This window comes from Vigna umbellata, chromosome 4 (genome assembly GCF_029865625.1).
Source record: "Vigna umbellata cultivar VRB3 chromosome 4, Vumbellata_1.0, whole genome shotgun sequence".
NCBI classification, from domain to species: Eukaryota; Viridiplantae; Streptophyta; class Magnoliopsida; order Fabales; family Fabaceae; genus Vigna; species Vigna umbellata.
Genome location: NC_142168.1, coordinates 65863604 through 65879230, shown reverse-complemented (window position 1 = coordinate 65879230; position 15627 = coordinate 65863604). Strand labels below are relative to the sequence as shown.

General features: G+C 41.1%; 1 protein-coding gene across 1 annotated transcript; it reads right to left on the bottom strand.

Annotated features, from left to right (window-relative positions):
- Nucleotides 1-7767: 7767 nt before the first annotated feature.
- Nucleotides 7768-10841, bottom strand: LOC148200978 (uncharacterized). The gene is given in 5 exon segments (XM_088113103.1): nucleotides 7768-7861; nucleotides 8044-8309; nucleotides 8406-8792; nucleotides 8940-9346; nucleotides 9656-10841. Coding segments are annotated over 5 exon segments (2340 nt in total).
- Nucleotides 10842-15627: the final 4786 nt, after the last annotated feature.

The window sequence follows — 15627 nt, the reverse complement described above, 5'->3', positions numbered from 1 at the left end:
GTTATTAAACTAAAATTACTATATTAATTTATTTTTAAAATTTAAGAACCAAAATATATCAATTTAAAATAATAACAAATTCCAAGTCAAACTTAAAAATTAAAAATATATTTAACCAAATATAAGTTTTTAAAAAGTGAGAATCATGTATAAGAAGCATTTTAATAAGAGGTAACTTTTATATATATATATATATATATATATATATATATATATATATATAAAAGAAAGATACATTGTATTACTATTAATAATCAAAAAATATATAAGAATAAAAATATAAAAGAAATTATATAATTTTATCGTACTTGAAAATAATGAGTGTGATTTAGTATGAAGTTGATCTAGGGTGTGTTCATATGCATAGATGGTGTTGTTTATGCAGATTTTTGAAAACATAATTACGAGATAAATTGTTTTTGTTTCCATTGATTTAGAAACATCCCAAAAATATAGCATAAAACTATATTAAAAGAGTTATCCCAGACATGATTCTATAGAACAATTTAGACAGTGAGAAAAATAAAATAAGTTTTATAGTCATCTCAAAAAAACTATAAAGTTTTACTTTATTTACAACTAGTTATGATAAAGTTATTTACAACATCTAAGTCCTGCCAGCTAAGCATCTGCAACATCACCCTCCAAAGCACACTCTAAAGAAGTCTCATCCCCTTCTGCTCACATCCATAGGATGATCATAGCAAAGAGAAGAGAATCAAAGATAACATACAAACAATATAGATAAAAGATTCATACATTAGTAAAACATACAATCAAAACTTAATTCATGCATATGATATAATTATTTCAAGCATCCTAAACATGTTATGACTTAGACTTGACTGTCGGGACTTAGAATGAATACCGAGCTATGGCGGGTTGTACACTTGTGGTGGCCTCTACTGCTTTGCAAAGCCATTGTCATGGGTTTCACCGTACCACACACACAAGGTTAGTCCGTTATCGCACAATAGGCCTCTGAGTAGCGCCTACACTAGGATCTCTTACTACTCTCACCACATGAATCAATCCTCTCTATTTGAGAATGAAAGATCATTAGAGCGTTAGGATAACCCCCAATACTAAGCTCCCTGTATTCGTTCTAATAACAATTAATCATACCGAAAGAGTCCTCCCGTGGAACCCATATAACCATCCGTGGAATCATTTGAACCGATATAATTATGCATACTTTCACAATTTCATTATACACATTACTTTGATACTTACATAATGCTCATACATCATCCACAATTGAATCAATTACATAACATAAACCAATAAAGATCAAAGAAGAAAGAATACATGGCAATCTAGAACAGTCGCTCTGCGCACACACCCACAGAGCGACCATAGACTTTACTCGCACAACGACCCAAATCGCTGAGCGAATTAAACTACTAGTGGTACCAGACCCCAACCCCTCGCTTAGAGCCCCAACTCGCTATGTGAAAGTTCAAACAGTGGCCCAGACCCCTAACTCACTCGCAGAGCTCACCCATTTTCTAATCAAATTAAATTAACAATGCTCTCAGACCTCAATCATTCGCTCAACGCACCTTCTCGCTATGCGAATCCTCAAATAGAGGGTCTGTCTACACAACCACTTGTTGAGCGACTCCACTCACTTAGCGAGTCTGCATAATCTATAGCACCAAAATCTGTAGAATTATGCCCCCTACCCAAAATTTACCAATTCAAAAGACTTTGCCCAACTTCTAATCCTCCTAAATTTTGTTATATACCTAATTAGATTTGAGCAAGTGTTTCTAAACCTTACTATCATCATTTTAAAGTGTTCCCTAAGCAATTAACTCTTCAAAACTCACAAATCAGCAACTTATGGACCCAATTCATGTTCTACCATTTTTGACACATGTTTAAGCAATTTAAGGACTCAAACAAGTCACATTTGACTTACCCAAACTGTCCCAATAGACCAATTGAACATCAAACCTTAAATTCTCATTTTCACCACTTCCTTGAAACTAGCCCAAAATCAAAGATACACTACTCCTACTACTCATTATCAAGCCTTCTTATCACAGATTCTGACTTAACACCCATTCAATCACAGTTCAAACATAACTCAACTCAATCCATTACATAGTTTATCAATTCATTCTCACAACATTCAATCACACATAATACATATACTCTAAAATTCAACATATTAGTTCAATCCATACGAAGTGCACATGCATCATCACTCATATCCACTAAATCATAATTAAAGCAGTAACCTAGCTCCCCTTACCTCGACTAAACTCTGCACAACTCACAGAAACCCCGACAGTTTGCTGGCACCATAAGAAAATTCTAGAAACACTTACAAATCACCAATCGGTGATAGGAAACGACTCTTAGAACTTAAATTGAACTAAGAATCAAGAGAAGGAGACTTCAAACACATGCAAGACAGAATTTCTGTATGATCATAGAATTAGAGAAAACCTAGAAAAGAGGAACGAAACTTACTTGCTCAAATCGAGAAGTTGATCGGGCAAATGGGTAGACTTCGACGTTGTGATCTCCTAGGTACCTTCTGATTGTCAAATAGTGGATCAAGGAGTGAGAAAGAGTAGAGAGAAGTGAGAGAACTCAAGAAGGATAATGTTCTAGAGAGATAGAAGTGATTTAGATGATGAACCGAGTTTTAGAAAATTTTATTTATATTATAAGATTATTTTAAAATAAATTATTCGATTTCATTATTTTAATATACCTATCTACTTTAATACTTTATTTTCTAATTGTTATCATTTGCTGGGTTACTTAAAATTCCAATCTTCACACTTTGTACAAATTTAAAACAATTTTTGATGAAATGTCTAGTTTGTCCTCATATATTATCATTTTTAATTTAAGTAATCAAGTACAAGAAAGAAAGAACCAATTACATATAACCTTCATTACATAGCGTAACCGAATTTAAGTAAGTTGAGAATACATTCCAGCACGAGTAAATCACTCATGACATATTCTCTCATTGTTCCCCTCAAAAAGGTCCTCTTTTTAATCAATAATATATCAGAAAACAAAGATGAACGAAACCCTCTTACTTTCAAGGCCAATTGTCTAACTCATACACCTCCTCCACCACCACCCACAAAATTGGTCCATCATCTGATTAATATATTTCTTTCACCATTAATTTAGGAGTAAAGAAAACAAACCCCTAGTAATATTTCAACTTCTTTTTTATTCACTATTATAAATTATACATTTTTATAATACAAATATTTATATTTGAGTTTAATAAAAATATTATAATGGTGGATTGTGTGAGTGAAGTTTATTTGTAATTATTTTTCGTGTGGGTGAAGATTACAAAAAATAATTTCATTTTACTTTTTTTTATTATTTCTTTTGGTTTTCAATACTTAAAATTTATTTTATATAATAAATATAATTTAATGTTACTTTTACACGACATTTTTTTATAATATTTAATTTCTATTAATTAATACATTTTTTATCTATCAAATTTTACGAAAACTTTCATAAATTTTAATTTTAAATCCATTCTTAATATTCTCAAATCTACTTAAATTTATCAAATCCTTCTCCCTCAAATCATTACCTGTAACATCCCAAAATACAGTAACACCATATAGTAGAATTAATTACATTTAATGATAAACAAATCAGTCTTAAATTAACGAAAGCAAGGGTTTAGGCTGATCGGCCTTACAAGAAGTTAAATAAGAAAAATACGCTCGACATAAACGTACCCAACCAATGGTTACAAATCACAGATATAAACCGATCGACCAAATAATATAAAGGTCGATCCAAAAATTAGTATAATGAAACATCTAATCCAAACAGCTAACCGAACGTCTACTGTTCGGCCTTCACTTCAACATCTACAAGGGTTGCTTCCTCCAAATTTTCCTCTTCCAGTGTTTCCTCGAGCAACGCCTCACCATCTGCTCACATCCACACGGATGATCATTGCATAAACAGGACGGATGTACAGAGACGATCGACAACGCAAGGAAGAGAACACAGGGTAAGCTTATTGAATTTAATTCAAGTAAAATCATTCATTTCATAGTACATCAACATATCAAATATTTCACAACATATAATTAAATCAATCCTTAACTCAAATCAATTCCTGATACTAGACTGACCGTCCGGACTGTATGAATCTGTGTAGCTACAGGCGTCCTTGCACCCGAGTGGTGTAGTAACTGTATTACACTCGACAGCTGCCACTCGAGGTTAGTCTGTTTCTTACGTCGCCCATGTTAACTTATGGACTAAGGACCTCCTGCCATTCCCACGCATGAATTACTCTCCTCTACGTGAAGATGAGTATCACGGAATATCAGGATGGACCAAGCCAACATTAGCATGCCCACAGTCATACTTTACAAAATTCCATATTCAACCATGAGTCGTTCCTCCCTGGAACGCTCGTCCAAAATTCACAAGTTCATCATTTTTAATCTTTCACTTTTATTTTCATTTTTGTCTTTTTGTCTTTCAGTCCAAGTACATAAAATCACTACCTCTTTATAACGAGAACTAATGTGAGGAACGAGACCGAAGAACTTGCCCCTTTCCGAGATAAAGTAATACCGGCTTCAAGATAAATGGACGACCTATATTACAAGGCGGCTCGACACGGTCGGTCGACCCAGATGGACGACCTACATTAAGAAGGGTGGTCGACACAGATGGATGATCTGTATTGACAATGGTACTCGACACTGTCGGTCGACACAGATGGATGATCTGTATTGACAATGGTACTCGACACTGTCGGTCGACACAGATGGATGATCTGTATTAACAATAGTACTTGATACTGTCGGTCGACACAGATGGATGATCTATATTAACAATGGTACTCGACATTGTCGGTCGACACAGATGGATGATCTGTATTAACAATGGTACTTGATACTGTCGGTCGACACAGATGGATGATCTATGTTAACAATGGTACTTGATACTGTCGGTCGACACAGATGGATGATCTATATTAACAATGGTACTCGACATTGTCGGTCGACACAGATGGATGATCTGTATTAACAATGGTACTTGATACTGTCGGTCGACACAGATGGATGATCTATGTTAACAATGGTACTTGATACTGTCGGTCGACACAGATGGATGATCTATATTAACAATGGTACTCGACATTGTCGGTCGACACAGATGGATGATCTGTATTAACAAAGGTACTCGACACTATTCATTATGAGCTCTAAGTAGAAGACCGACACAACACATACTCAATCAGAATTCTTCCCAAATGAAAGAGTTCAACTATTTCAAAGGAGTTACTGAAAATACCGATCGGTCAAAGACCGTTTCGATATCGAACATTCATTATCATAGAATTTCATACTTAAATTCAACTTACGGTAAACACATTTTTCAGTATAAACTTTCATACATTAATTTACTCATAACATAGCATAATCCATATTTTTCGTACATTATCTCATCATCAAAATCATATAGTAAAGTCTGATATCATAGATCATACTCAATAAAATTCATAGAACAGGCATCCGACACAGTGTAACTCACAGAATAGTCATGCATCACAGTATACCTCAAGAATTAAATTTAATAAGCTTCCCTTACCTTGGATCAGAAGTGAACGTCCTAACTCAAGGTGTTTGGTTCGTCCGCTAACAGTTCTCTACTCACACAGGATCACTTAATTCTTCCAACCCGATCTAACCATAAAAACCAAGAAATACTAAGAACTCAACCCTTCATGCAACCAGGATTTGGCTTTGCATGAGACAGAAAACGTTCGACGAAGAAGAGAGACTTACCAGTATCAGAACGTTGAGGTGATCGGTTCAAAACGAAGCTCACGACACCAGGAATGGTTCTACGGTTTCTGAAACGTGAACGGAGAAGAGAAAGAAGAAGTTTCAGTAGAGAGAAGGTAGAGGTTTCTAGAGAGAGAAGGTGAAGAATATGAAAAGTTAGAATCTGAAGAAGAAGAAGAGTGCATGCAAAGAGTGATGCGGACTTCAGAAAATTCATTTTTTGTTTTAAAAACCAACGTCCGTTCTCTTGCTGCCACTTGTCTTCCACTACTGATTTAGGAACATTCCATCACGACACCTGGCAGGAAGGCAGTGAGTCTGGAAGTGCGTTTTTAATGCACGGCAGAAGGGTTTTTAGGGCAATTAATGAGGATGAGACAGGGATTAATGGCGCTCGTTTTACTAGGGTCTTACATTCTCCCTAACTACAAAAATTTTCGTCCTCGAAAATTAAGACTTACCCGAGAATAAGTGAGGGTACAATTCCTTTATGGCACTCTCGACTTCCCACGTAGTGTCGCCCGTCTTTTCATTCCACACTACCTTCACCATTCGGACAGCTTTCCGCTTGTAATATCTGGTATCACTCTCTACAATGCGCACCGGCTGCATCTCCAATGTTCGGTCTGGACGAAGTTGAACGTCTTCCAACTCCAGTACGTGGGATGGGTTCGCTATGTACTTCCGAAGTTGGGAAACGTGGAAAACTGGGTGAAGGTTCGACAGTTGAGGAGGCAATGCTAGCTCGTACGCTACTGGGCCAATCTTCCTTAGTATTTGATAGGGTCCGACGAACTTCGGGGATAATTTCTTTGGTCGCATAGCTCTGCCGACTCCCGTGGTTGGATTCAGTCTAAGGAATACGTGATCGCCAGCTTGGAACTCTAACGGTCTTCTTCTCTTGTCGGCATAGGACTTCTGCCTGCTCCTCGACGTTTTCAACCTCTCCTGGATTAACTTCACTTTCTCTGTCGTCTGCTGGATAAGTTCGGGTCCAGTTAGCACGTTCTCTCCTTCCTGGAACCAACAGAGTGGCGTTCGACATCTTCTACCATAGAGAGCTTCAAACGGTGCCATTCCAATGCTAGCCTGAAAGCTATTATTATACGTGAATTCCACCAGTGGCAAGACTTCATCCCAAACGCCTAAGTGATCTAGGACGCACGTTCTCAGTAAGTCTTCAAGCGTCTGGATGGTCCTCTCCGATTGGCCGTCCGTCTGAGGGTGATAAGCTAAACTCATCTGCAACTTGCTTCCCAACTCACCTTGCAAGGATTGCCAAAACCGAGATGTGAACCTCGTGTCTCGGTCAGAAATTATGCTCGACGGCACTCCATGCAGACGAACAATTTCCTGAATGTAGAGCTTGGCCAGATTGGTCATCGACATCTTCAAATTCACTGCCAGGAAGTGGGCGCTCTTCGTTAGCCTATCCACGATCACCCAAATTGAATCATGATTCCTGACCGTGCGTGGTAGATGAGTCACGAAGTCCATGGATATGCTATCCCACTTCCATTCGGGAATTTCCAGTTGCTGAAGTAATCCGCCAGGTCTTTGGTGTTCAGCCTTTGCACGTTGACAAGTTAGACATGATGCCACAAAACGAGCGACATCACTCTTCATTCCAGGCCACCAAAATGATTTCCGGAGGTCTTGATACATCTTGGTCATGCCAGGATGCATGCTAAGACGGCTGTGATGACCTTCCTCCAGAATAATTCTCTTCAGATCTCCATCATTCGGAATGCACGTCCGGCCCTTATAACGTAAGAAACCGTCCGTTCCAGTGTTAAACTCTTTGGCCTGATCCGTACCGAGGGCATCAAATATCTTCACTAACTCTTCATCCTCTCGTTGCTTCGTTCTGATCCGCTCAAACACGTCGCTGGATATTCTAAGGTTACAACACTTGATACTGTTCGACTCCAACTCGAATTGTAACCTTAGATCTCTAAAGCTTTCTACCAAACTCAGCTCGCGTACCATCATGGACGACACATGCACCACTTTTCTGCTTAGAGCGTCCGCTACCACGTTCGCCTTTCCTGGATGGTAGAGTAGCTCGAAATCATAATCCTTCAAGAACTCAAGCCACCTCCTCTGCCTCATATTCAACTCCTTCTGATCAAAGAGGTACTTGAGACTCTTGTGATCACTGAAAACTTGGAACGTGGATCCATACAAGAAATGCCTCCAAATCTTCAGCGCAAAAACGACCGCTGCCAACTCCAGGTCGTGTGTCGGATAGTTCTTCTCGTGAATCTTCAATTGTCGAGAAGCGTACGCCACTGCTCGTTTCTCTTGCATCAGCACACAGCCTAAACCTTGATGAGAAGCGTCGCAATATACCTCGAATGATTTAGACGTGTCCGGAATAACTAACACTGGAGCGCTCGTTAATTTCACCTTCAACTCCTGGAAACTGGCCTCACAACGATCGGTCCAAGCGAACGGCTGATCTTTACGAGTCAACTGAGTTAGCGGCGCCACTATCTTAGCAAAACCTTCAATGAAACGTCTGTAGTAGCCCGCCAGTCCAACAAAACTACGCACCTCAGTGACCGAACGCGGACTCTCCCATTCCAGTACCGCTCGCACTTTCACTGGATCTACTGAGATGCCTCCAGCCGACACCACATGACCCAAAAACTGAATCTCCTTCATCCAGAATTCACACTTAGACAACTTGGCATATAACTCCTTCTCCCGTAACACTCCAAGTACAAGTCTAAGATGCTCCTCATGTTCGTCTTCGGTCTTTGAATAGATGAGAATATCATCTATGAAGACGACCACAAATCTGTCCAAATACGGCCTGAATATCCTATTCATGTAATCCATGAAGATTGCTAGTGCATTCGTCACACCGAACGGCATCACTACATACTCGTAGTGTCCGTAACGAGATCTGAAAGCAGTCTTCTGGATGTCTTCTTCTTTAACTCTGATTTGGTGATATCCAGACCGCAAGTCAATCTTCGAGAATACAGTCGCCCCATTCAGTTGATCCAACAAATCATCTATCCTTGGCAATGGGTACTTATTCTTGATGGTCAGCTTGTTTAATTGCCTGTAGTCAATGCAAAGTCTTGAGCTGCCATCTTTCTTTTTAACTAGGAGTACAGGAGCTCCCCAGGGCGATACGCTCGGCCTGATGAACTGCTTGTCCATCAACTCTTCAATCTGCTCCTTGAGTTCAGCTAACTCTGCAGGCGACATCCGATAAGGCTGAACCGAGATAGGAGCTGCTGTCGTCACCAAATCAATGGTGAATTCAACTTCACGATGAGGAGGAAGCCTAGGTATTTCTTCCGGAAATACGTCAAGAAATTCGTCCACAACCAATCGTCCTCCACTATTCTTGTCCTTGGACGATCGTTCCAAACTTGCATCCTTAACTCCTCCGTCTTCATGCGTCATGATGAGAAAACAGCTGGCGCCCTCCATAATATCTTCTTTCAACTGACCGAGCGTCACTGACAATTTCTCCTCTTCTTCACCAGGAAAGATTAATGCCTTCGCTCCACAATCTATAAGAATGCAATTGGTAGCTAACCAATCCATTCCTAAAATCACTTCTAATTCCTTCAAAGGTAAACAGATTAAATTCACCTTATAACTACGCCCCTCAACCACGATAGGACATCTAATGCATACGGTAGATGTCCTAAGCTCTCCAGCCGCTGGGGTCGACACCACCAGGTCGAACTGCATATCTCTCTCAACTATTCCCAATTTCTCAACACACGCCTTCGAGATGAAGGAGTGAGTCGCCCCCGAATCAAACAGCACACGACAAGATATCCCATACAGCAAGCATTCACCGGTTATAAGGTTACCTGAACTCGCTGCTTCCGCCCCAGTTATAGCATATACGCGCCCCACTGCTTGTGCTCTGCCACCTCTCGGTTGATTCCTTCCAGCATTTGGTGGCCTCAACACAGCTCGTCCACCCATGTTGCACTCACTCTCCAAGTGCCCATTTCTTCTACATCGAGTGCAGAATTTACCTCCCACTAGTTGAGGGCAGGACGAACGATAGTGTGGTCCTCCACATTGGAAACAAGTAATGTTTCCGGGCTGTCCAGACTGTCCGGCAGTGATTAGCGCTCGTGATCCACTTGTATTTGATTGACTTGGACGAGCGTAAGGAGTACTTCTCATATTAGCAGTACCCCTGGATACGACCGGTCCTCTAACCACCTGTGGCTGCTTCTTTTGTCGTTCCACCTCTGCCATATTCTTCTCTAGTACTTTGGCTCTTTCCACCATTGCAGGAAATGACCGAATGCATAAACTTGATATCAACACCTTCAGGTCGCTCCTTAGTCCATTCTCGAACTTCCTACACTGCCACTCCTCACTGGTGGCCATCGTATTGAATCGAACAAGGTGCTTGAACCTATTGGTATACTCGGAAACCGACATCCCACCTTGAACCAGCTGTAGAAACTCCACTTCCTTCGCAAAACGGACGCTATCAGGGAAGTACTCCTCATAAAACTTGCCACGGAACACTTCCCAAGTGATAGGATGTTGGGCGTCTGCCAGAATAGCCCTTGTGCTCGCCCACTAGTGGCTTGCTTCTCCAGTTAACAATTACTCTGTAAACGCCAAACGGTTCTCATCTGGACACCTTTTGGCGTTGAAGATCCTTTCCATGTCCCTTAACCACTGATCCGCCTCATCAGGGAGGCCCTTCCCATTGAACTTAGCCGGATGGTGTTGGAGGAAACTCTCTAAGCTCCATTCAGTAGCAGGCTGGGCAGCGTTGGAAGAGGACGCCCCTGGAGTGTGTCTGGTTGCTGCTAAATCCATTAATTGTCTTTGGGTCGTTTCAGAACTGGCACGATATGCCTCCATACTCTGCATGGCGTTCTGGTTTTGCTGCATCAGAGTAGCGTTCTGTTCCATCAGAGTGGTATTCTGTTGTTGCAGTCTCTCAATCACCGTTTCCAACAACCTAGCGTTGTTGGACGCATCAGGGTCAGTAGGTTGCGGTGGAGGAGGGAGTCTAGGAGCCATTTGTTTTCTGGAACCGAGAAGAAGAGTGTTAGCCATGTTCAACGAGTTTGAAAAATAACTCATTAAACACATTTTAAGCACACAGCAAAAACACAGTGCACTCATAACCTACAGTGTCCTTTTAATAGAACAAAACTGCTCTGATACCACTAATGTAACATCCCAAAATACAGTAACACCATATAGTAGAATTAATTACATTAATGATAAACAAATCAGTCTTAAATTAACGAAAGCAAGGGTTTAGGCTGATCGGCCTTACAAGAAGTTAAATAAGAAAACACGCTCGACATAAACGTACCCAACCAATGGTTACAAAGCACAAATATAAACCGATCGACCAAATAATATAAAGGTCGATCCAAAAATTAGTATAATGAAACATCTAATCCAAACAGCTAACCGAACGTCTACTGTTCGGCCTTCACTTCAACATCTACAAGGGTTGCTTCCTCCAAATTTTCCTCTTCCAGTGTTTCCTCGAGCAACGCCTCACCATCTGCTCACATCCACACGGATGATCATTGCATAAACAGGACGGATGTACAGAGACGATCGACAACGCAAGGAAGAGAACACAGGGTAAGCTTATTGAATTTAATTCAAGTAAAATCATTCATTTCATAGTACATCAACATATCAAATATTTCACAACATATAATTAAATCAATCCTTAACTCAAATCAATTCCTGATACTAGACTGACCGTCCGGACTGTATGAATCTGTGTAGCTATAGGCGTCCTTGCACCCGAGTGGTGTAGTAACTGTATTACACTCGACAGCTGCCACTCGAGGTTAGTCTGTTTCTTACGTCGCCCATGTTAACTTATGGACTAAGGACCTCCTGCCATTCCCACGCATGAATTACTCTCCTCTACGTGAAGATGAGTATCACGGAATATCAGGATGGACCAAGCCAGCATTAGCATGCCCACAGTCATACTTTACAAAATTCCATATTCAACCATGAGTCGTTCCTCCTTGGAACGCTCGTCCAAAATTCACAACCATAGTTCACCTCATATAATGTTCATCATTTTTAATCTTTCACTTTTATTTTCATTTTTGTCTTTTTGTCTTTCAGTCCAAGTACATAAAATCACTACCTCTTTATAACGAGAACTAATGTGAGGAACGAGACCGAAGAACTTGCCCCTTTCCGAGATAAAGTAATACCGGCTTCAAGATAAATGGACGACCTATATTACAAGGCGGCTCGACACGGTCGGTCGACCCAGATGGACGACCTACATTAAGAAGGGTGGTCGACACAGATGGATGATCTGTATTGACAATGGTACTCGACACTGTCGGTCGACACAGATGGATGATCTGTATTGACAATGGTACTCGACACTGTCGGTCGACACAGATGGATGATCTGTATTAACAATAGTACTTGATACTGTCGGTCGACACAGATGGATGATCTATATTAACAATGGTACTCGACATTGTCGGTCGACACAGATGGATGATCTGTATTAACAATGGTACTTGATACTGTCGGTCGACACAGATGGATGATCTATGTTAACAATGGTACTTGATACTGTCGGTCGACACAGATGGATGATCTATATTAACAATGGTACTCGACATTGTCGGTCGACACAGATGGATGATCTGTATTAACAATGGTACTTGATACTGTCGGTCGACACAGATGGATGATCTATGTTAACAATGGTACTTGATACTGTCGGTCGACACAGATGGATGATCTATATTAACAATGGTACTCGACATTGTCGGTCGACACAGATGGATGATCTGTATTAACAAAGGTACTCGACACTATTCATTATGAGCTCTAAGTAGAAGACCGACACAACACATACTCAATCAGAATTCTTCCCAAATGAAAGAGTTCAACTATTTCAAAGGAGTTACTGAAAATACCGATCGGTCAAAGACCGTTTCGATATCGAACATTCATTATCATAGAATTTCATACTTAAATTCAACTTACGGTAAACACATTTTTCAGTATAAACTTTCATACATTAATTTACTCATAACATAGCATAATCCATATTTTTCGTACATTATCTCATCATCAAAATCATATAGTAAAGTCTGATATCATAGATCATACTCAATAAAATTCATAGAACAGGCATCCGACACAGTGTAACTCACAGAATAGTCATGCATCACAGTATACCTCAAGAATTAAATTTAATAAGCTTCCCTTACCTTGGATCAGAAGTGAACGTCCTAACTCAAGGTGTTTGGTTCGTCCGCTAACAGTTCTCTACTCACACAGGATCACTTAATTCTTCCAACCCGATCTAACCATAAAAACCAAGAAATACTAAGAACTCAACCCTTCATGCAACCAGGATTTGGCTTTGCATGAGACAGAAAACGTTCGACGAAGAAGAGACTTACCAGTATCAGAACGTTGAGGTGATCGGTTCAAAACGAAGCTCACGACACCAGGAATGGTTCTACGGTTTCTGAAACGTGAACGGAGAAGAGAAAGAAGAAGTTTCAGTAGAGAGAAGGTAGAGGTTTCTAGAGAGAGAAGGTGAAGAATATGAAAAGTTAGAATCTGAAGAAGAAGAAGAGTGCATGCAAAGAGTGATTGCGGACTTCAGAAAATTCATTTTTTGTTTTAAAAACCAACGTCCGTTCTCTTGCTGCCACTTGTCTTCCACTACTGATTTAGGAACATTCCATCACGACACCTGGCAGGAAGGCAGTGAGTCTGGAATTGCGTTTTTAATGCACGGCAGAAGGGTTTTTAGGGCAATTAATGAGGATGAGACAGGATTAATGGCGCTCGTTTTTACTAGGGTCTTACATTCTCCCCTAACTACAAAAATTTTCGTCTCTCGAAAATTAAGAATTACCCGAGAATAAGTGAGGGTACAATTCCTTTATGGCACTCTCGACTTCCCACGTATGTCGCCCCGCCTTTTCATTCCACACTACCTTTCACCATTCGGACAGCTTTCCGCTTGTAATATCTGGTATCACTCTCTACAATGCGCACCGGCTGCATCTCCAATGTTCGGTCTGGACGAAGTTTGAACGTCTTCCAACTCACAGTACGTGGGATGGGTTCGCTATGTATTTCCGAAGTTGGGAAACGTGGAAACTGGGTGAAGGTTCGACAGTTGGGAGGCAATGCTAGCTCGTACGCTACTGGGCCAATCTTCTTAGTATTTGATAGGTCCGACGAACTTCGGGGATAATTTCTTTGGTCGCATAGCTCTGCCGACTCCCGTGGTTGGATTCAGTCTAAGGAATACGTGATCGCCACTTGGAACTCTAACGGTCTTCTTCTCTTGTCGGCATAGGACTTCTGCCTGCTCCTCGACGTTTTCAACCTGTCCTGGATTAACTTCACTTTCTCTGTCGTCTGCTGGATAAGTTCGGGTCCAGTTAGCACGTTCTCTCCTTCCTGGAACCAACAGAGTGGCGTTCGACATCTTCTACCATAGAGAGCTTCAAACGGTGCCATTCCAATGCTAGCCTGAAAGCTATTATTATACGTGAATTCCACCAGTGGCAAGACTTCATCCCAAAACGCCTAAGTGATCTAGGACGCACGTTCTCAGTAAGTCTTCAAGCGTCTGGATGGTCCTCTCCGATTGGCCGTCCGTCTGAGGTGATAAGCTAAACTCATCTGCAACTTGCTTCCCAACTCACCTTGCAAGGATTGCCAAAACCGAGGATGTGAACCTCGTGTCTCGGTCAGAAATTATGCTCGACGGCACTCCATGCAGACGAACAATTTCCTGAATGTAGAGCTTGGCCAGATTGGTCATCGACATCTTCAAATTCACTGCCAGGAAAGTGGGCGCTCTTCGTTAGCCTATCCACGATCACCCAAATTGAATCATGATTCCTGACCGTGCGTGGTAGATGAGTCACGAAGTCCATGGATTGCTATCCCACTTCCATTCGGGAATTTCCAGTTGCTGAAGTAATCCGCCAGGTCTTTGGTGTTCAGCCTTTGACGTTGACAAGTTAGACATGATGCCACAAAACGAGCGACATCACTCTTCATTCCAGGCCACCAAATGATTTCGGAGGTCTTGATACATCTTGGTCATGCCAGGATGCATGCTAAGACGGCTGTGATGACCTTCCTCCAGATAATTCTCTTCAGATCTCCATCATTCGGAATGCACGTCCGCCCTTATAACGTAAGAAACCGTCCGTTCCAGTGTTAAACTCTTTGGCCTGATCCGTACCGAGGGCATCAAATTCTTCACTAACTCTTCATCCTCCGTTGCTTCGTTCTGATCCCTCAAACACGTCGCTGGATATTCTAAGGTTACAACACTTGATACTGTTCGACTCCAACTCGAATTGTAACCTTAGATCTCTAAAGCTTTCCACCAAACTCAGCTCGCGCCCATCATGGACGACACATGCACCACTTTTCTGCTTAGAGCGTCCGCTACCACGTTCGCCTTTTCCTGGATGGTAGAGTAGCTCGAAATCATAATCCTTCAAGAACTCAAGCCACCTCCCTCTGCCTCATATTCAACTCCTTCTGATCAAAGAGGTAACTTGAGACTCTTGTGATCACTGAAAACTTGGAACGTGGATCCATACAAGAAATGCCTCCAAATCTTCAGCGCAAAACGACCGCTGCCAACATCCAGGTCGTGTGTCGGATAGTTTTCTTCTGCGTGAATCTTCAATTGTCGAGAAGCGTACGCCACTGCTCGTTTCTCTTGCATCAGCACACAGCCTAAACCTTGATGAGAAGCTTCGCAATATACCTCGATGATTTAGACGTGTCCGGATAACTAACACTGGAG